The sequence below is a fragment of the Myxocyprinus asiaticus genome, chromosome 47, assembly GCF_019703515.2.
Source record: "Myxocyprinus asiaticus isolate MX2 ecotype Aquarium Trade chromosome 47, UBuf_Myxa_2, whole genome shotgun sequence".
Taxonomy (NCBI): Eukaryota; Metazoa; Chordata; class Actinopteri; order Cypriniformes; family Catostomidae; genus Myxocyprinus; species Myxocyprinus asiaticus.
The window spans coordinates 9,068,643-9,091,436 of record NC_059390.1 but is presented as its reverse complement, the minus strand read 5'-3'; the positions used below and the strand labels follow the sequence as shown (position 1 = coordinate 9,091,436).

Sequence of the window (22,794 nt, the reverse complement as noted above, 5' to 3'; positions counted from 1 at the left end):
GCTGCTATTCTTGTCTGAAATCTGTGTTTACATATTCTTTAACGCATTTGCCCTGTGTTTAAGGCGCTCTGAAAATGTATTAAAGTGTAAATAATATCAGGGAGGAAAACAAAACAGAAATATTTCAACATAACTTTATACAGCTCAAAATACACAACAATACAAAATAGAAAACATTACTGGCTCTTGTTCTCCTCAAGAGGAGAGATGTGGAAAGAGGACAGACCTCTCTGTAATACATGAGAGAAGGTTTCTCATCTCTTAGATCTTCTGTATGATGTTAGGCATTCTCAAGAGGAAACTGAAGCATCGGTCAAGCTCTGTGTGTCTGTAAGGCTATCTCTGTCTCCCTCTGTTGGCCAAACACTAAATATATTTGTTTGATTGCTTGCGTGTGAGCCTTTAAGGGGGGATAGTTCACCCAAAAATGAAAATTCTCTCATCATTTACTCTCCCTCATGCCATCCCAGATGTGTATGACTTACTTTCTTCTTCAGAACACAAACAAAGATTTAGAAGAATATCTCAGCTCTGTAGGTCCTCACAATGCAAGTGAATGGTGACCAATGTTTTGAAGCTCTAAAATGCACATAAATGCAGCATAAAAGTAATCCATATGACTCCAGTGGTTAAATCTATATCTTTAGATGCAATATGATATGTGTGGGTGAGAAACAGATCAATATTTAAGTCCTTTTTTACTATATATTTTCCCTGCCCAGTAGGTGGCAATATGCAAGAAGAAATCGCCAAACAACAAAAGAAGAAAAAAGTGAAAGTGGAGATCAAAAAAGGACTTAAATATCGATCTGTTTCTCAACAACACCTTTCATATCGCCTCTGAAGATGGATTTAACCACTGGAGTCTTATGGATAACTTTTATTTTGCCTTTATGTGCTTTTGGAGCTTCAAAATGTTGGTACTCCATTCACTTACATTGTATGGACTTACAGAGCTGAAATATTCTACTACAAATCTTCATTTGTGTTCTGCAGAAGAAAGAAAGTCACACATCTGGGATGGCATGGGGGTGAGTGAAAGATGAGAGAATTTTCATTTTTGGGTGAACTATCCCTTTAAATATGAAGAAATTCTCTGAAACATTCAAACACATACATACACCCAAATACACAAGGCTCAATTTGCAATATACACCTGTAGTTCCCAAAACCTATTCACACAACAGTGCAAAGCTTTACACACCATGACTTAAATGCTGTGTAAGTGATTGTTGCGTTTGTGGGTGAGTATGCTGTTTGTATTTATATTTATCTGTATAGTGTACATGTGACAATATTATTCTTGCAATGCTTTTAGGTAACTTTGCTTTTGATATTTCCTAGCAGTACATTGTTTGTCAGTGTACATAAACTCAGCAAAAAAAGAAACATCCTTTTTTCAGGACACTGTATTTTAAAGATAATTTTGTAAAAATCCAAATAACTTTACAGATCTTTATTGTAAAGGGTTTAAACAACGTTTTCCATGCTTGTTCAATGAACCATAAACAATTAATGAACATGCACCTGAGGAACGGTCATTAAGACACTAACAGCTTACAGACAATGGGTAGGCAATTAAGGTCACAGTTATAAAAACTTAGGACACTAAAGAGACCTTTCTAGTGAAAGATGCCCAGGGTCTCTGCTCATCTGTGTGAACGTGCCTTAGGCATGCTGCATGGAGGCATGAGGACTGCAGATGTAGCCAGGGCAATAAATTGCAATGTCCGCAGTGTGAGACGCCTAAGACAGCGCTATAGGGAGACAGGAAGGACAGCTGATCGTCCTCGCAGTGGCAGATTACGTGTAACAATACCTGCACAGGATCGTTACATCTGAATATCACACCTGTGGGACAGGTACAGGATGGCAACAACAACTGCCTGAGTTACACCAGGAACGCACAATCCCTCATCAGTGCTCAGACTGTCTGCAATAGAGTGAGAAGCTGGACTGAGGGCTTGTAGGCCTGTTGTTAGGCAGGTCCTTACCAGACATCACCAGCAACAACGTCGCCTATGGGCACAAACCCACCTTCGCTGGACCAGACAGGACTGGCAAAAAGTGCTCTTCACTGACGAGTCGCGGTTTTGTCTCACCAGGGGTGATGGTCGGACTCGCGTTTATCATCGAAGGAAAGAGCATTACAATGAGGCCTGTACTCTGGAGCGGGATCGATTTGGAGGTGGAGGGTCTGTCATGGTCTGGGACGGTGTGTCACAGCATCATCGGACTGAGCTTGTTGTCATTGCAGGAAATCTCAGCGCTGTGCGTTACAGGGAAAACATCCTCCTCCCTCATGTGGTACACTTCCTGCAGGCTCATCCTGACATGACCCTCCAGCATGACAATGCCACCAGCCATACCGCTCATTTTGTGCATGATTTCCTGCAAGACAGGAATGTCAGTGTTCTGCCATGGCCAGCGAAGAGCCCGGATCTCAATCCCATTGAGCATGTCCGGGACCTGTTGGATCGGAGGGTGAGGGCTAGGGCCATTCCCCCCAGAAATGTCCGGGAACTTGCAAGTGCCTTGGTGGAAGAGTGGGGTAACATCTCACAGCAAGAACTGGCAAATCTGGTGCAGTCCATGAGGAGGAGATGCACTGCAGTACTTAATGCAGCTGGTGGCCACACCAGATACTGACTGTTACTTTTGACACATTATTCCATTTCTGATAGTCACATGTCTGTGAAACTTGTTCTGTTTATGTCTTAGTTGTTGAATCTTTTTATGTTCATACAAATATTTACACATGTTAATTTTGCTGAAAATAAAAGCAGTTGAAAGTGAGAGGACATTTCTTTTTTTTTTTTTTGCTGAGTTTATGTGATTATTTATCGGGCAAAGTTTATATTTTACCATGAGAGAGTTCCTGAATTTTGACACATGAAACACATTGTATTGAGAACCTAGAGATTCATTCTGAGACATTTGAGAGGGGTAGCTGTAAATATTGACAAACTGAAAAGTTTGAAAACTGTTGTGTGGAACGATGTTGAACCTGAACACTTGTACATTGTTCTCTGTTGTACATGAGTGATCCTTCTCTTCTCCAGTGTGTTATCCCCACACCCATCTCTCTGACTGAGAAGACTTCAGCTGTACTGACTCACTGCTGTCCCCATCTGCCTGCAGCCAGACAAAAGGTAAATAAAACATTAAACAATAGAAAACGGGTAAACTACACAAAATGTAATTTTACATTTAAAATATTTAAAGTCAATTACCAGATATCTATTACCACAGAAGGTCATTTCAACATATCCCTCCATTTGTAATAACAAACAAACATGGCATTTACACTCAACTGCATGTTGAATTGTACATTTGAACATTTACTCTGGTGCTATATGATATAGACTGCTATTGTAAATGTATTGCTGTACACAAAATGTATTTTTATATTTAAACCAAGGGACAAAAATATTTCTATGGTAATGTTTCACATGTTTTCACAGAGCTTACGTGTTGCAAGCCCTTTTGACATTTAATCATATGCAGGATATGAATTATAGATATCTTTAATGCAATTTTCACTATTTAAAATTATAATTCTTGATATCAGCAATGGAATTACAATTAATGAAAATGATTTTTTTAAATATATATAATAATTAGGCTTACACTAATAAATAAACATTCATTTTTTATATCTATAATTTCTTACTAGTTAAAATTCCAAATACACATATTAGCTATGTGCTTCTTGTAAAAATAATAATTTTTTTTATATTATTCAATTGTGCAAATGTTGTTTCCTGATATCAACAACTGAATTATAACTAGTAAAAATTCACATTTTTAATATGAAATGGTTAATTTAGTATTTCAGTTATCTGGAAATGGATTTCATATATTATTAAACTGAATTATAATGAAAGATATCTTACATATATCAAAGATATATTACAGATATCAAAAATTGCATTTTTATTGTTTCAAATGTTAATATGAGGAATGGACATTTGCACTAGGAACAATGTAATTATTGATATATATTTTTTATATTTATTAATTCCAATATTAAATTGGAATTAATAAGAAATTAATTATATATATCTACAATTGATTTTTGAACAGGAATAAATGAGGAATCATTTTGAATTTCTACTAATGAAAATGCAAAAAAATAAAATAAATATATATATATATATATATATATATATATATATATATATATATATATATATATATATATTAGTTGAAATTCCATTTTTGATATCAAGAATGGGTATTTCATCGAGTAATGACATAACTTTTGATATCAAGAATTAAAATTTAACTAATGCAAACTTAATTTCTGATATCAAAAATTAGAATTTTAACTAGAGAAATGTGCATTATAGATATCTATAATTCATATCCCACACATAATTAAATGTCAAAGGGCTTGTGCTAGATTAAGCTGCATAACTTGAAATATTCCTTTAGCAAATGTATTAATTATTGCATTCATGATTATCCTGGTAACATTACACAATGCTATTCCATATTATTATATGATAAGACTGTATGAGGCAAAATATTGCATCATATGTTAATAATATTAAGAATTTGATGATATAATGCATCTTACATAACTGGATTAGTACATTCTGTTCGAATTTACCGGCCAATGCATTAAAACATTCAGTGCCTGTTAAAAGTGACCCTGGGTTATCTTGTTCCATTTTTCACACTGTTCATACATTATCCTGAGTTTGCAATTCGCACTGCATATCTTTGGCCCCACCCTTTGGGATTTTCAAAATCACAGTTGTGAAATATTGCTTTACCCAGGGTTAAAAAGGGTTCTTTGAAAATTACATTAACCCAGGCTTTAGCGTAGTTTGAAAAACCCTAAAATCTAGTAGTGGCAGAAAAGCTTGGAAAAATTCATTAACTGACCTTGCTAGCAATAGCTTTCAGTTTACCCAGTAATGAAGGAGTATTTGAGTAAACAACATCGTCCTCATTCTCCTCCCCTTCTCCTTCCGCTAATCCACAGCTGTCCGCTGCTGGCAACTCGCAGTCCTTATTGGCTGACATCACCAGCCTGGAATATTTATATTCAAGCCTGTGCAAAAAAGGAAAGGGCACATAAATTAAATACACATCTTGTGTATGAAGCTGACTGATCATTTTAATTTACAACTTCTTACCTCTTGTTTTTTTTCCAAAAGTAGCATGTGAGAGATATAAGGAGGACAGCCATGAAGGCTCCGCCCCCAATTCCTGCCTTCACCCATAGGCTGACCACTTCACAGTGGGCGGATGTCTTGTTCGGGAATGACACTCCTTTCGTGCAGAGTTTTGGTTCATTCCACACAAAGAGGGTGTCCTATTAAAAAAAAGGATGAATGAAAAATGAAGCGTTAATCGTGTGAACGAAATTACTTACGGATGTTTTGTTGTTGAAGGTTTTTTGATTTCATCAATGTTAACCCAGGACACACTAAGATTAAATAAAATATATTGTACTGGATGCATTTAAAGTGGGATTGGTGAGATGATACATGGATATACCTGCACTCCTCCTTTGCACGCTCCTTCTATTGAGTGGTAATCAGCCTGAGTGCAAAGTGGACAAGCACTAGAACTCTCCCAAAGGAAATGAAACTCACAGCCATTGCATGTACCTGCTGGGCACTTACTAAACACACACATCATCAAAATACATGTGAACAAGAAGAGTGCTGAACATCAATGTAAATGAACATACAAACATATGCACACACACCTTGGCACAGCGAGCATTCCGCGGTCACTCTTCTCAGGGTTGCAGCGCAGAGTTACGACTGTGCTACGACCATTCAGACAGGATGCAGTTGGCTGGGGAGAGCTGAGAGATGGAGAGAAAAAATAAAAAACTATAACTCTCCTCTGCAGTGTTGAGGTGTAACAAGTACTGACACAATTAACTACTCAAAATAGTGTTACTTTTTTATTAGCAAGCTACTTTTTCCAACAAGTAACCAAAGCGTCTTTATCTATCTGTCCTAAAAATTCACTTCGTGTTGTGACTGACATTGGAACAGATATAGAAGCGTATGCGCTAGGAACTGAGCACATGATGGTTTGACTCTCACTCTTGCTACATGTTATACACTTTCGGCCTAATCCGATATAGCCAGATTACCACATAACCAAAGCATCTTTAAAGCATCAAACACTGTAACGGCTAGGATCGCGTCGGCAACCTTTAGAACGTAAGATGAGTTTGGTGCCCACCATTCTTCTCCTGACCAGCTAATTTCGGTATTTAGCAGACACCATCCTAACACCCTGCTTCTTATGACTGAATAAATTTGGTATTTAGCAGACACCTGCTTGTCCGAAGGGTCTTAAAATACAACTACCCTTAAAATCTACCTTCAACTAAGTGGCGGCACAGAGGTAAAAGCACATGCTCTTGGAATTGAGCGCATGAAGGTTGATGGTTTAAGCCCTGCTCTTGCTACAAGTTATACACTATAAAACAAGACTGGGGTCTCTGCAGGTCTCAGCAGTGGGCGGATCAAAAGGTAGGGTGTCTGTTGAAATTTTATTCCAATTGGCTGAGAAAGCTGTCAGTTTCAAGGGCAGGCAGATTCAAGGATTTAGCCCAGATCTTAACCCACTAATCCACACCACCTCATGAGATATTGCTCTTTTTAAAAACTCACAGAATATACGTGTGATATATTTATTTTTCTTTTATTACATAGGACCATATACAGAGAGAGAGAGAGGAGGAATGGGACCGGGACATGAAACAAGCCAGAATTTAATGCCTGTGTAACATTACCTACAGAAGAGTGTGAAAAACACAAATCATTACACACATCAACTGACCATTTTCAATCATAATTATAATTTCTCCTTTGTTTTACCGATAGAAGAAGTTGATATCTGGAACTTTCCGTGACGATTCGGGGAACAGATCCAGGCTAACAGTCACTCCATCCAGAGTGTTATCAACAGAAGCTCCTGAAAAATGGAAGCACATTGAGATTCTGAGACACTTACAGTGACCGAGACTAAACAAGTATTAGTGTTAATTAGTGCAGGATAAGGCTCTCACTGTTGTGCAATATGACAATGTATTGATGGCTTTGACACTGATCTCTAGCCAGCTCAATCAGTAAAAAAGGGTTAAGAGACTGACTGTGAGCTCTGAGTGCATAAAATTATGTTAAAAGCAGCTGGTACGAAGTTACAGACCACACAAGCTCACCAAGGAAAGTGTCAGCCAGGCTGATGGACTGAGAGGACAGGGCTGTCCTGAAGCCCCGCCCATCTGCAGGGATGATGGTTGATTGGCATACAAAAGTCTCCACAAAATTGTTGAGATAGGCTGATTCATTTTGCAGGTCCTTATTGGACAGATCTGTAACGTTGTCACTGCACACGGCCACTTTCTTTCCCTTTGACAGAGAGGGAGGAGCAATAATATGACTCATTATTGACATTTTGAGCAAAGAACTAAAAAGGCAAACAAACCTGGAAGCTAAACATCTTTTATAATGTTCCTATTTCTTTCATTTTAATGAATCTTATATCAAGAAATGTTCTGGTCAATTACATAACGAATAATAAAAGAATAAAGATGAAAAAATTTAGAAAAATTTGACTTACTGAAATACAAAATTGAAATCATGGTAGTATTGAAAAGTTTGAGTTAGCTGATCAGCTGATTTTTATTTAAAATAACTGTGTCATTACTGTGTTACAGTAATAATACAATGTTATTGTGCTTAAAGGAATAGTTCACCCCAAAATGAACCTTCTCTCATTTACTCACTTTCATGCCATCCCAGATGTGTATGACTTTCCTCTGCAGAACACACATTTTTAGAAGAATATCTCAGCTCTGTAAGTCCATACAATGCAAGTGAATGGTGGCAAGAACTTTGAATCCCAAAAAAGCACATAAACGTAGCATAAAAGTAATCCATATGACTCCAGTGGTTAAATTCATGGCTTCTGTGGCAATATGACAAAAGTGGGTGAGAAACACATAAATATTTAAGTCCTTTTTAACTATAAATCTCCTCTTTTGACCAGCCCCGTCCAGTAGGTGGCACGAAGAATGCGAATTGCCAAAAAACAAAAGACGACGACTGTGGAAGTGAAAGTGGAGATTTCTAGTATAAAAAGGACTGAAATATTATCTGTTTCTCGCCCACACCATCATATCATTTCAGAAGACATGGATTAATCCACTACAGTCATATGGATTACTTTTATGCTGACTTTATGTGCCTTTTGGTGCTTCAAATATCTGGTTGCCATTCACTTGCATTGTATGGACCTACAGAGTTGAAATATTCTTCTACAAATCTTAATTTGTGTTCTGCAGAAGAAAGAAAGTCAAACACATCTGGGACGGCATGAGGGTGAGTAAATGATAATTTTTTTTTTTTATAAAACAAAATGTATATATTTTTATGGCCCTGGGCGTAGATGCTGTTTTTGTCCACCAGATGGCGTTGTCTCTTCCAGAGTGGAGTTTAGGAGCAGGTGTTCTGAATGACCTGAGATGAGAGCTGGAATGAGCAGCTCATAAAAAAGGCCCTTCTCCCCAGTGCGGTGGCCTCCCCTCACCAGCACCTTGATTTGTTTGCTTTTTTTTTTTTTTTTTTTTTTTTCTGATTTATTGTTCTTTATTTTTCTTTTCAGTTCTTTTTCTTTTTACATACTTTATGTTACTTCAACTTATATTATAAATGATATTTTTTTGCTTAAATCCTATCCACGTGTGGTTTGGAACAATATATATATATATATATATATAAAATTCACCCATCTCTTATTAGTTAGACTGAAGTCAGACTATTTGGCACAGGGGAGGTGTTTGTATGTGAGAGTACCTCTGCCCCACACAGACTGATGTTAAATTGATGGTAGTATTTTGTTCCCTTGGAGGTGAAACTAGGGCCATTCATGATTGACCCCACTGAACTTAAGGTGCTGAGGTCGTAAGTCAAAGTCCGGTTCTGATCCACATGTGAGAATGTGCAGTCGTTAAAACACACAGAGTGTTCCTGAAAACAAATGCACACGCTGGATGTTACATAGTGTCAAAAATATTTTTTGTGGAAATCAACATTTTGCCCCAAATGCTGTTGAAAATGCTTTGTATTGAACCTGGAACATTCCTTTAAACATATACAAATCATATGGTACCTTGTTGCTCTTGCTGCCAGGGCCGCAGGGCTGACAGGCCTCACGCCCATATATGTGATGCCCAGATAGGAAGGTGTTGGGCGGGCACTCTTGGCACTGATTGGTGTCTTTATTGATGAAGTGTCCAGCAGGGCAGGGAACACAGGAAGAGCCGTCCTGCTGACTCATCATAGCACAGGCATGACAACTAGACGCTGAGCCATCCATAGCATTAGTCACTGTGATCGCGTAGATCTTCGCTATGTCATTCACATACTGACGCACCTGGGAAAGAAGACAACAGCGGATGAGAGCACAACAAAAACAGTGCAGGTTTTACAGTCATTTTGGTAAGTCTTCAGGATTTTTATGTGAATACTTACATCCATGGCTTTGTTGGTACGTTGAAAAGCCCATGTGTAAGACACAGATGAATTTTTGGTCATGATGTGGGTGTAAGCCTGTCTGGCTTTACTTCCTACCCATGATTCCACCACATTGGTGCTCTTCCTGTTCACATCCTACACAGAAAGGAAGGATACATTCATGACTCAACCTTGAATTAATTTAGATAAAAGACGGACATACACTGGCTCCATAAAAATATTTGGATACTTGTGCCACACCTACAATGTATGAATGTCTTCACATAAGATAACAAACCAAGTGGCATCTGCAAACAAATGATGCTAGACTTTTCTCACAAACTACCTTAAGCCATCTTTGCAATTATTTTCAATCAACTTGTCTTAAGGTCATTTTTAGCGGATATATGAAGCTGATGCATTATTGAGTTCCCCTCAAGCTCACAGGTGTGCTAGCAGAGTAACCACAAGTGTAGTTCATCACATTAACTCTGTTCAACTGAGTTTGACAACCAGAAAGTGTCCAAATTGTGAATAGTATATCTACAGTTTCATCATGCAATGTCATTAATACATTTATAAGTGTCCAAAATACTTTTCGTGGCTACTGTACGCACCCACACCTTATGTCAGATATTCATAAATATATAAATAAATATATAATATTATGAGGTGTGTTTTACCATCATAAAATAGAGTTCACAATCTGCACTGCAAATGGTTTCAAAAATAAAAGTGATTCGGCCAAACTCAGAAGCTGAAGCATCGTCCACAGAAGTAGGAAGTCTGAGAGAGAGAGAGAGAGAGAGAGACACAATGTCAATATAAATGCTTGTTTTGTGCACAACCAAAATGTTAGACTTAAAAAAAACTTGAGAACTGACTCACTTGAATCCTGGCACTCGTAGATTTAAGATGAGGTAATCATTATCTGAGCCTCCCACTCCACTACGGATGTGGTCGCCGGCCACCTCCCAACCTATGCAAACAAATTTGCTTAAAATCACGTTTATTCTTAAGTAGCAGTTGAATCAATTAACACTTTTAAAAAATATTTCAAAGCACACTTGTACAAAGCACACTTTGTGCACCCCTATCCAAGCCTAGGTGGCGCTATAATAAGCACGCTTACCTTTTTGCAAATATCTTTACAACTGTATAGGCTAGAATAAAAAAAATTTGTGACACAACTGAAATATTTTTTTCCTTTGATTCCCTGAGTCAAGCGAAACAAAACTGAAATCCAATTTCATTTCCGTCTATAAATTTTTCCATCATTTTGATTTTTCCATAAAAAATACTGTTTCTTACTTCTCTGTAGGTTCAGTTGGCATGAAATGTTGCATGTGTCATCTCATGACAATAATTTCATTAAATCGTTCAGAAGATATAGGTTGATTTTGTGCAAATCGGACCAACAGTCTAGGAGTTCAAACTATTTTTTTTTTTTTTCAGGAAAATTCAAAATGACAGAATGTTTTTTTTTATTATTATCACAATTTAATTATCACGTGTGGGGCATGGGTGGGGGGGGTAGGAAAGGTTGCTGCCCCCTTCAGCATATCGCGCTGCTGTTTTGTGGCATTTTGCATAACGTGGCGGCCCATGTGGCCCCATTTTGCGGCCGGCCCACCGGGAAAAGTCCCAGTTCTCCCAATGTCTCCCAATGTCCAGTTCTCCGCCACTGTATAGAGGTAGAGGACCTGATGGACAGTCGTAAACCATTCTACAACCTTGGGGCAGCGACAGAGAAAGCGTGATTCCCTTTGCACTTTAAGTGTGACCAGGGAACATTCACAAGCAGTTACTTGGCTGATCTAAGAGACCTCTGGGTACGATGGAAGTTAATGAGTTCAGAATTATACTCTGGTGCCATTCCATGTAAAGACTTAAAAACAAACAACAACACATTATATTGAATTCTGAACTGAACTGGTAACCAGTGAAGGAAGGCCAGAATACCACAATGTATGTGAAAGTACATTGATATGAACATTTATGTTTTTTGTAAAGCACTTTGTAAACACTGCTTTAAAAGGTGCTGTATAAATAAGGATTTACTTACTCTACTGACACTGCACTAGCAATAAACATACAATCATATTTTGTGCCCAAGTTCCTGTTGCTCTTACCATTCATTTCATCACATTTGGAGTTGCCGACATTAAAACAAGAAGTTTTCATATTCCTCGGAAGGATGTTCCACCACTTGTACTCATATCCTAGAGAAGGTTCAGTTCCCCCTGGGCATCGTTGACATTCTGCACAAAAAGAAAGCGTCTCTATTATACACAAAATGTGGACCAGTACCAGTAACAAATCTATGCTGTTTTGTAAAATCAGTGAGTACAGTATGTACATGTGGGTGCCTACATACCTGTCGTGCCATCAGAATACATCCCTTGTGGGCAAGGCAGACAGGTGGAGGAGTTGTGCATGTAGAAGCCTGGATTACAGGGTGGACAGTCCTCTTTCTCTCCAGAAGGGAGCAGCTTCACAGCGCCGGTCACATTCTCCACACACACCTGTGGCTCCACCCACCTGTACAGTATCTGGGTCTAAAAGCATACCAGAAGATAAAAACAACATCTGTGCAACATTTATAACAAAACAACTAAACATGTCACATTCGGCATCCTACCTTGCCGTCGCTATCACAGGCTGTGTGGATTTGGAAGTAGTCTTTCTCTGAACAGGGAGGTCTCTCTTTACACTCCGACCATCCCTCCTCTAGACAAAACACACATAGAGTAATGCTGTAAACACATGTGGGCTATGAAAAGTGTGTTTAGTAAGTGTATTGTATTGTATTCAATACAAAGAATACCAAATTAGCCTGAATGATTAATTGAGAGCAAAAGGGTGTGTGTAAGCATGTGTACGAGAGTGTATTTGAGTGTATACATACGGGAATACTGTGTCTCGGAGCAGGGTGTGCAGGAACTGGCTCCTTTGCTAGAGTACGTATTCCTGGGACAAAGATCACATGCCGAAGAGCCTGGAGTTTTACTGAAGGTGCCCGGTCTGCATGGAAAACACTCTGATGTGTACGCCACACCTGCTCGCAAAACACATACCCCAAAAAAACACACATATAAAAATCATTGACTTTACCAGTAACATATGCGGTCAAAATCACACCCCTAGTATGACACTGAAACACCACAGCACAGATTGTTCAGAGTGTGTATGATCTGATTTGACAATAAGAAGGGCGTGAGAAACCATTACAGAATTATTTCTACAGCATCTCACACCTTCAATCTGAATGTTCTTCAAAAGGACCGGCTTCACAGATTTCCCACCCAAGAGCATTCCTGTGGTTCTCCAATAGAGAATATTTGTTCCTGACTTCAGATTGACCTGTGCAATAAAAAAAACAGGTACATTAGACTTCGGTCAAAGTTGTAATTCCCAATCAGGGGGAAATTTTGCTATGATATGATTTTGCCATGTTAAACCTATAAAACAGAAATTATGACCAGAAAAATGGTTGGGAAACACTGGGTCACTGTATTAAGAAATTGTTAGAAACATCACTTACTGTATGAGTTCCCCACTCTCCGCTGGTGGTGAGTTTGATCCATTTCTCACTTCCTGTTTGATCCATCTCCTGGCATTGGTCATTCTGAATCTGTACCAAAATATATCATTTTAATTTAGGGTCCTCTATATTTGCAACACATTTGTAGAAAGGGCTGAGAAAGGTGTGAAGACATACGAAGAACTCAAAGAAGACATTGCTGTCGACATATTGATAGTCGAAAGAAACGGAGCCCTGTTTCATGAGATGCACTGCGTACACCAGCGACACTGTGCAATCATCGCGATTGGACTCCAAGTGAGTTCCCTGAGCTATCCATGAAGAACTGCAAACAAAACAACATAATGTGAACAGTTAGAATCAGTTCTTTTGATAAGTTTCAAAAGCTGAGTGTATAGATTATTTTCTTATAGAACATAGATGGCTAGTTGTAGGTACATTGAGCTCTTCTTCAAGTGTATTAAGCTGACTTTAGCAAACAAGCTTCCTACATCTTTTGTCCAATGATCCGTGGTTACCGGAGAAATGGAAAGTGGATTCCCAGAGAACAATCTTTAGACAGTGAAATATTTTAGAGCTGAGCAAAACAAGAAACATTTATATTTACAGAAATGTCCATGTTTTTGTCTATGAATTGTAAGAATTTTGTTAATTTCAACAACGTCTTCATTCATTTTTTTTTTTTTTTTTTTATTTTCCATGAATTCTCCAGTGAATAATTTGAATTGTATTAATTTCAATGTCTTTTCCATATATTTTAGGATTGTACAAATTTCCTTGACTTTTAAGTGACTTTTAGAATTTTTTTTAAATTCCATGAGTTTCCATGAATGTTTAGAATTGTATTAATTTCCATGACTTTTGAATTTATTTTAATAAATGTATTAATTTCCATGAATTTCAAGTATTTTTATTATTTTATTGCATATTTTCCATGACTTTTCCATGAATCTTTAGAACTGTATTAATTCCCATGACTTTTTAATGAATTTTTAGAATTGTATTAATTCCCATGACTTTTCCATGAACTTTAAGAATTGTATTAATTTACATGTCTTTCAAGTATTTTTATTATTTTATTGATTAATTTCTATTAATTTTTCATGATTTTTTTATTTAATTAATTTCCATGAATGTTTAGAATTTTATTAATTTCCATGACTTTTCCATGAATTTTTAAAACTGTATTAATTTCCATGACTTTTCCATGAATTTTTAAAACTGTATTAATTTCCATGACTTTTCCATGAATTTTTAAAACTGTATTAATTTCCATGACTTTTCCATGAATGTTTAGAACTGTATTAATTTCCATGACTTTTCCATGAATGTTTAGAACTGTATTGATTTCCATGACTTTTCCATGAATGTTTAGAACTGTATTAATTTCCATGACTTTTCCATGAATTTTTAAAACTGTATTAATTTCCATGACTTTTCCATGAATGTTTAGAACTGTATTAATTTCCATGACTTTTCCATGAATGTTTAGAACTGTATTAATTTCCATGACTTTTCCATGAATGTTTAGAACTGTATTGATTTCCATGACTTTTCCATGAATGTTTAGAATTGTATTAATTTCCATGACTTTTCCATGAATGTTTAAAATTTTATTAATTTCCATGACCTTTCCATGAATGTTTAGAATTGTATTAATTTCCATGACTTTTCCATGAATTTTTAAAACTGTATTAATTTCCATGACTTTTCCATGAATTTTTAAAACTGTATTAATTTCCATGACTTTTCCATGAATGTTTAGAACTGTATTAATTTCCATGACTTTTCCATGAATGTTTAGAACTGTATTAATTTCCATGACTTTTCCATGAATGTTTAGAACTGTATTAATTTCCATGACTTTTCCATGAATGTTTAGAATTATATTAATTTCCATGACTTTTCCATGAATGTTTAGAACTGTATTAATTTCCATGACTTTTCCATGAATGTTTAGAACTGTATTGATTTCCATGACTTTTCCATGAATGTTTAGAATTGTATTAATTTCCATGACCTTTCCATGAATGTTTAGAATTGTATTAATTTCCATGACTTTTCCATGAATGTTTATAATTGTATTAATTTCCATGACTTTTCCATGAATTTTTAAAACTGTATTAATTTCCATGACTTTTCCATGAATGTTTAGAATTGTATTAATTTCCATGACCTTTCCATGAATGTTTAGAATTGTATTAATTTCCATGACTTTTCCATGAATGTTTAGAATTGTATTAATTTCCATGACTTTTCCATGAATTTTTAAAACTGTATTAATTTCCATGACTTTTCCATGAATGTTTAGAATTGTATTAATTTCCACGACTTTTCCATGAATTTTTAAAACTGTATTAATTTCCATGAGCTTCCATGAATGTTTGGAATTGTATTCATTTTCATGACTTTTCCATAAATGTTTAGAATTTTATTAATTTCCATGACTTTTCCATAAATGTTTAGAACTGTATTAATTTCCATGACTTTTCCATGAATGTTTAGAACTGTATTAATTTCCATGACTTTTCCATGAATGTTTAGAATTGTATTAATTTCCATGACCTTTCCATGAATGTTTAGAATTGTATTAATTTCCACGACTTTTCCATTAATTTTTAAAACTGTATTAATTTCCATGAGCTTCCATGAATGTTTGGAATTGTATTCATTTTCATGACTTTTCCATAAATGTTTAGAATTTTATTAATTTCCATGACTTTTCCATGAATGTTTAGAACTGTATTAATTTCCATGACTTTTCCTTGAATGTTTAGAATTGTATTAATTGCCATGACTTTTCCATGAATTTTTAAAACTGTATTAATTCCCATGAGTTTTCCATAAATGTTTAGAACTGTATTAATTTGCATGACGTTTCCATGAATGTTTAGAACTGTATTACTTTCCATGACTTTTCCATGATTGTTTAGAACTGTATTAATTGCCATGTGTTTTCCATGAATGTTTTGAATTGTATTACTTTCCATGACTTTTCCATGAATGTTTAGAATTATATTAATTTCAGTTACTTTTCCATGAATGTTTAGAATTGTATTAATTTCCATGAATTTTCCATGAATGTTTAGAACTGTATTAATTTCCATGAATTTTCCATGAATGTTTAGAACTGTATTACTTGCCATGAGTTTTCCATGAATGTTTTGAATTGTATTAATTTCCATGACGTTTCCCTGAATGTTTAGAATTGTACTAATTTCCATGACTTTTCCATGAATGTTTAGAACTGTATTCATTTCCATTACTTTTCCATGAATGTTTAGGATTGTATTCATTTCCATGACATTTCCATGAATGTTTAGAACTGTATTAATTTCCATGACTTTTCCATGAATGTTTAGAATTGTATTCATTTCCATGAGTATTCCATGAATGTTTAGAACTGTATTTATTTCCATGACTTTTCCATGAATGTTTAGAATTGTATTAATTTCCATGACTTTTCCATGAATGTTTAGAACTGTATTAATTTCCATGACTTTTCCATGAATGTTTAGAACTGTATTAATTTTCATGTATTTTCCATGAATGTTTATAGTTGTATTAATTTCCACAAATTTACCATTAATTTTTAGAAATTAATTTTACCTTACATGACTTCTCCAGACATGGAAATCATTTTTAAACATCCCTGATATTTTTCAGGTTTTCCATGACTTTGAAAACCCTGTTGTAATAGCAAGAATATGTCTACACAGCACTGAACAGACCACCTACTTGTGGCAGGTCATAGAATCATCCCCCGTTCCTCCTGAGTCCATGTATGTGGCCAGACTACTGAATCCCACAGGGATGGAATCCCATTGGTCAAAACGTACGCCACTGCCCAACGAATAAGAGCCAGCCACGCATGATGTACACTGCTGGGATGACATCTCTAAAAACTCCCCAGCTTCACAAGAAAAAGCTTTAAAACATACATACAGACTGCGTTAAGCATACAGAGGCAATACATTAGCCCCAGAAAATATTTGGAAATTTAAGCCACACTTAAATTGTATGAATGTCATTGCATTAGATAAAATCTTCAAAAAACTGATGCTTGAGCTAACTTCTAGAACTAACTTTTTCCTAGAACTAACTTCACAGGTGTCCTAGCAGAGTAAGTACAGGTCAAGTTTAATACATTAACTATGGACTCTGAGAACCATAAAGTGTCAAAATACTTTTTGTCTTAATTTTGAACAATATCTCTACTGTTGTGTCATTTCAAACCAGTTATCTTGTGAAGTTTTTTGTCTGAAAAGTGTACTTGTGCTATGCTCCTTTAAAATACAGGACAATTGCTTTGATATTTTGCTAACTAGTGCAATTCTTTACATTCAAACATACAATAATGTTCTTACTGCAATCTGTGCCCCTGACTGGCTCTGGTAAGCCTGTGCAGCTTCCTGGACTGTGAGGAATGGCCACTCTCCATCGAGAGCCAGTGCTGTCACACTCTGTGTACTCAAAGTAGTAGTCTGTCTGAAACACATGCACACATAAACTATAAAGACAACAGAACAGATAAAAACACTGTATTGCTATTGTGGTCAAAGTGTTTGAAAAATAATGAATAGAAAGTCGATGTTCAATGATGCTTTTAAAGAGCCTTTTGACCCTTCTGTCTTTTGCATTTTTTTTAATTAATGAATGGACAAGTTAATAGCGTACCTGATGTTTAACTTTTGTTTCTTTCTCATTCACTCTCTTACTGTCTAAAATACACAAACACATTTAACAGATATAGATATTGTATGTCTGAACAAAAGGAGGGGGATGGAGGCAGCCCATCTATCTGCCTTCTGTCTCCGGACAGTCACCAGTGAAACGGCCAGAAGCCTTGTGACTGTTGTCATGACGATCACTCATTGCTGTTGAGTGTGGATGGTAATAAATTAATTAGGAAATAATTAGGCTACCAAATACCTCCTCAGTTTGTGTGTGTGTCTTTGTTGATAGGTTTGTTATGCAAATAATTGTGTGCTCTCCTTTTAAACACAGTGATTGTTCTCCTGTCCTTTGGAGTATCAAATCTATTTGATACACATATATCAAAGTGCAAAGACACACAGAGGTAAGTGCAAACTACGATAATGCCATTTTAATCAACAAACTGTCCAGCAGCGATGGTTTTCAGCACAAAGCTCAACTCATCACACATTAAAGAAAGGCACCAAAAAGTTTGCAACATGGTATTGAATTTCAAAATATGGTATACCATAATGATGAATGCCTTGTATATGGGTTATTGACGTACTAAATACTTTTGAGAATTTTACTTTAGATGTGACAAACTATTGTAAACATAATTTTGCTAACTATTTTACAATTATTATGCATGCAGCTTTTATGACCTCATATTAACTGGGATATCTGTTCTTTTAATAATAATTCTTCCATTTAAAGGGATAGTTCACCCAAAAATGAAAATTCTCTCGTCATTTATTCACCCTCATGCCATCCCAGATGTGTATGACTTTCTTTCTTCTGCAGAACACAAACAAAGATTTTTAGAGGAATATTTCAGCTCTGTTGGTCCATATAATGCAAGTGAATGGTGATCAGAACTTTGAATCTCCAAAAAGCACATAAAGGCAGCATAAAGGTAATGGTTTAATCCATATCTTCAGAACTGCTTTGATAGTTGTGGGTGAGAAACAGATCAATATTTAAGTCCTCTTTTACTATAAATCCCCATCTTTGACCAGCCCCAACCAGTAGATGGCGAGATGCATAAAGAATGCTGAATCACCAAAAAAGAAAGGAGAAGAATGTGAAAGTGAAAGTGGAGATTTATCAAAAAATATATACTTAAATATTTTTTTTTTCACACCCACTCCAGTCATATCACTTCAGAAGACAAGGATTAAACCACTGGAGTCATATGGATTCCTTTTATACTGGCTTGTGTTTTTAGGAGCTTCAAAGTTTTGGTCACAATTCACTTGCTTTGTATAGGCCTACAGAGCTGAAATATTCTCCTAAAAATCTTCCTTTGTGTTCAGCAGAAGAAAGAAAGTCAAACACATCTGGGATGGTATGAGGGTGAGTAAATGATGAGAGAATATTACATTTTGGGTGAACTATTCCTTAAAAATGAACTAGTTAATGGCAAAAGGTTATTATAAATGGGGACCAGCACATAAATTATACATTTTCACTTATACATTCCAAGACATTTTAACCTAAAATCTTCAAGATGATTTAAAAGAAAGCTCATGAACATGTTATGCATCAATAATACATATAACATGGTGCAATTCATGTGTAATGTCACATGACTTAAAGTTGCTTCATACTGTATTCATCCCCTGAATTGTCACCTTGAAATTGCCTGGTTACAGCACACACAACAGCAAAGCAATCACTTATGGTGCACCTGCACCTGCCAATGTTGCCCCAGCCTCCCCACACATGCTCTTAATATGTGTGTCTTTGCATGTAAACAATGATAAGGCAAATCAGTGTAATGGTATAAGAATGCGATGCTTCTCAAATTCGTATTAGATCAATGAGAGAGCTCATTCACATATTTTATCAGAAATAATTATAGCTCATATAAATCTATTTGACTAGATTTAAGGCAACTGCAGCATAACAGACAATAATCTGTCAACGCTGTCATCTGATTGGACAGTTGAGAACCGCGTCATCATGTTATTGGAGCCTCGTACGTCTCGTGTCTCACCATTATAATATATCAATAACAGGATGTTCAATTTGCTTTTCATCGCTCATTTTGTGCATAAATAACCCTTATATCTGTCATAATAAAATATAAAATAATAATAATACGTATTATGGGCTTTACATAATCTTAGAATAACAAACGCCTATAGCCAATCAATTTATAATATCCATAATAGGGAGAATTTTAATATAGGCCTATATTCATAGCATAGCAGAATCATAACTAATTTGTTTAAAACGGTCGTAATATTTAACATATATGATAAGATGGCATGTTATCGTTTACCTCTTTACATTGGGGCAGGTTGCCTGACGCTCGCGCGCAGAAGAAGAGCGTTACAAAGCGTCCAAAATAACAGGATGTCCAAAGCGTCCTCTTCTCCATCTCTTAAAAGCGGGATTTAATAAAAACCAGAAAGCAACCGAATAAAGATAAGAAGATTTCACAATGTCTATGCATTTACTATAGGCTGAAACGCGAGCACGCGGCTGTCTCTTCTTGGCGTTAAGCTCCTGCTGTAGTTGCGCTTATGCTGCTTTGATTGACAGGGAGAGTCTGACGTCACGCATGTCTAGTCTCCCAGTGTACATTCACATGGCATGTTATAAATGCTAATTTATCCCTAGAAAACTTAACTGTGGTGCTATCAAGCAGTACAACACTATTAGAGAATTAAAAAACAGCAAAGATAGTGTTTTTGTGAGATCAACAAAATGTTATTCATTTTGATCCTTTAAATGATATGATATAATACAATATAATATTATTTATAGTACAACATATTATAGTCTGTGTCAGTGTCAGAAATGAACTTTTACATTAAGGGGCATTATTTACCCCCTGAATTAGATTTTCAGATGCATTTTTATTTATTTTATTTTTATTTTTAAATCTCATTTTAATGTATTTTTTTTACAAATCATTTAAAACCTAAACTGTGTCTCATCAGTTTATGTCAAAAACTTCAAGATAATCCAGTTCTCAAGATTGAAAATGTATTACCTCTTATCCGTAAGAATTAAATCAGCATTTATTCATATTTTATGCCATAATATGTATAACTAGGACTATAATAGAATATTAAGAACCATATAAGATGTTACAAATAAAAAACAAAAGAATTCATTACGTGGGCATTATATGCACCCACATGTTTAATTTGGGGGCATTTTTGTCATTTTTGGTGGTATTTTTGCCCAGAGCCCTGCAAAATTTCTGACCCTGGTCTATGTAGACATCTCATATATATTTCAACAAACCCAGTCTACTACACACTAAATATGCACAGATCTAAGCACCTTGTTTATCCAGCACATCCTCCGACACCAAGAGACTTGCTTAAATGACTGGCGTCCTGTTGCTCTGACCCCCATCATCAGCAAATGCTTTGAGAGACTAATCAGAGATTACATCTGCTCTGTGCTGCCTCTCCTCTTGATCCGCTGCAGTTTGCTTACCGCAACAACCGCTCCACTGATGATGCCATTGCATCTACACTACACACTACTCTCTCCCACCTGGAAAAAAGGAACACTTATGTGAGAATGCTGTTTGTAGACTACAGCTCAGCATTCAACACCATAGTGCCCTCAAGCTAGATGAGAAACTCCGGGCTCTGGGCTTAAACAGCTCACTGTGCAGCTGGATCCTGGACTTCCTGTCAAGCAGATGCCAGGTGGTTAGAATAGGCAGCAACATCTCCTCATCACTGACCCTCAATACTGGAGCCCCACAGGGCTGTGTTCTCAGCCCACTCCTGTATTCTCCTGTACACACATGACTGTGTGGCAACACACAGCTCCAATGCCATCATTAAGTTTGCTGATGACACGATGGTGGTAGGTCTGATCACTGACAATGATGAAACAGCCTACAGAGAGGAGGTGCACACTCTGACACACTGGTGTCAGGAGCACAACCTCTCCCTCAATGTCAGTAAGACAAAGGAGCCTGTTGTGGACTTCAGGAGAAAAGACAGAGAACACAGTCCCAACACCATCAATGGAGCACCAGTGGAGAGAGTCAGCAGCTTCAAGTTCCTGGGTGTCCACATCACTGAGGAACTCACATGGTCCATCCACACTGAAGTCGTTGTGAAGAAGGCTCATCAGCGCCTCTTCTTCCTGAGACGGCTGAGGAAGTTTGGAATGAACCGCCACATCCTCACACGGTTCTACACCTGCACTGTGGAGAGCATCCTGACTGGCTGCATCTCCGCCTGGTACGGCAATAGCACAGCCCACAACCGCAAAGCACTTCAAAGTGTGGTGCGAACTGCCAGACACATCATCGAGGTGAGCTTCCCTCCCTCCAGGACATATTTACTAGGCGGTGTGTGAAAAAAGCTCAGAGGATCATCAGAGACTCCAGCCACCCGAGCCGTGGGCTGTTCTCACTGCTACCATCAGGTAGGCGGTATCGCAGCATCAGGACCCGCACCAGCCGACTCCATGATAGCTTCTTCCCCCAAGCAATCAGACTTTTGAACTCTTGATCTCCCACGATCAAAATACATCAGCACTGCACGTTATTACTCTTACTCTTATATCTCACACTGGACTGTCATAATTATATTATTATATATTATATTCTGTCTTTACAACTTACTATCAACCGACAGCTGAATGTCAATACAGTACAATACTGTACATTCTATAAATACTTTTTTATATATCTTTATTTTTTTAATTTATTTTTTTATTGAATAATGTGTATCTATATTGTGTGTATTGTATACTGTACAGTGTATGTTATTATTTGTATATTGTTGAGTGTAATTATGTGTATATCAGATGTTTAAATTGTGTTGTGTTAATTTGATGTTATTGTAAATTGGTATATGTCTCATCACTGTCACGACTGCTATGTTGATCGGAACTGCACCCAAGAATTTCACACACCATTGCACTTGTGTATATGGCTGTGTAACAATAAAGTGATTTGATTTGATTTGATTTGACATCAGATTTATTTAGAACTCTGCAACATTTTCCAACTGCTTTGCACATGTTGAACTGTAAATTGTAACTCTTATGTGTAGCAAACAGTAAATGTTG

General features: G+C 36.5%; 1 protein-coding gene across 1 annotated transcript; it reads right to left on the bottom strand.

The window, feature by feature from the left end:
* Window positions 1-2,993: 2,993 nt before the first annotated feature.
* LOC127436966 (endosome/lysosome-associated apoptosis and autophagy regulator family member 2-like) lies at window positions 2,994-20,258 on the bottom strand. The gene is made up of 22 exons (XM_051691511.1): window positions 20,024-20,258; window positions 17,409-17,529; window positions 16,780-16,969; window positions 13,219-13,366; window positions 13,042-13,131; window positions 12,755-12,860; window positions 12,406-12,555; window positions 12,139-12,227; window positions 11,875-12,055; window positions 11,630-11,758; window positions 10,386-10,476; window positions 10,181-10,283; window positions 9,516-9,653; window positions 9,154-9,417; window positions 8,838-9,011; window positions 7,202-7,391; window positions 6,858-6,954; window positions 5,726-5,827; window positions 5,512-5,638; window positions 5,148-5,326; window positions 4,894-5,062; window positions 2,994-3,135 (listed from the first exon to the last, which is right to left on the bottom strand). The coding sequence occupies exons 1-22, from the start codon at window positions 20,120-20,122 to the stop codon at window positions 3,067-3,069; spliced, it is 3,006 nt and encodes a 1,001-aa protein (XP_051547471.1). The 5' UTR covers window positions 20,123-20,258; the 3' UTR covers window positions 2,994-3,066.
* Window positions 20,259-22,794: the final 2,536 nt, after the last annotated feature.

Excerpts from the sequence above, each read along its gene's own strand:
- LOC127436966 (XM_051691511.1), bottom strand. The coding sequence starts at position 20,122 with ATGGAGAAGAGGACGCTTTGGACATCCTGTTATTTTGGACGCTTTGTA. Across the intron at positions 12,228-12,405 it reads CTCCGAGACACAGTATTCCC|AGGAGGGATGGTCGGAGTGT; the intron begins GTATGTATACAC and ends TGTTTTGTCTAG. Across the intron at positions 9,654-10,180 it reads GTGAACTCTATTTTATGATG|GATGTGAACAGGAAGAGCAC; the intron begins GTAAAACACACC and ends CTTTCTGTGTAG.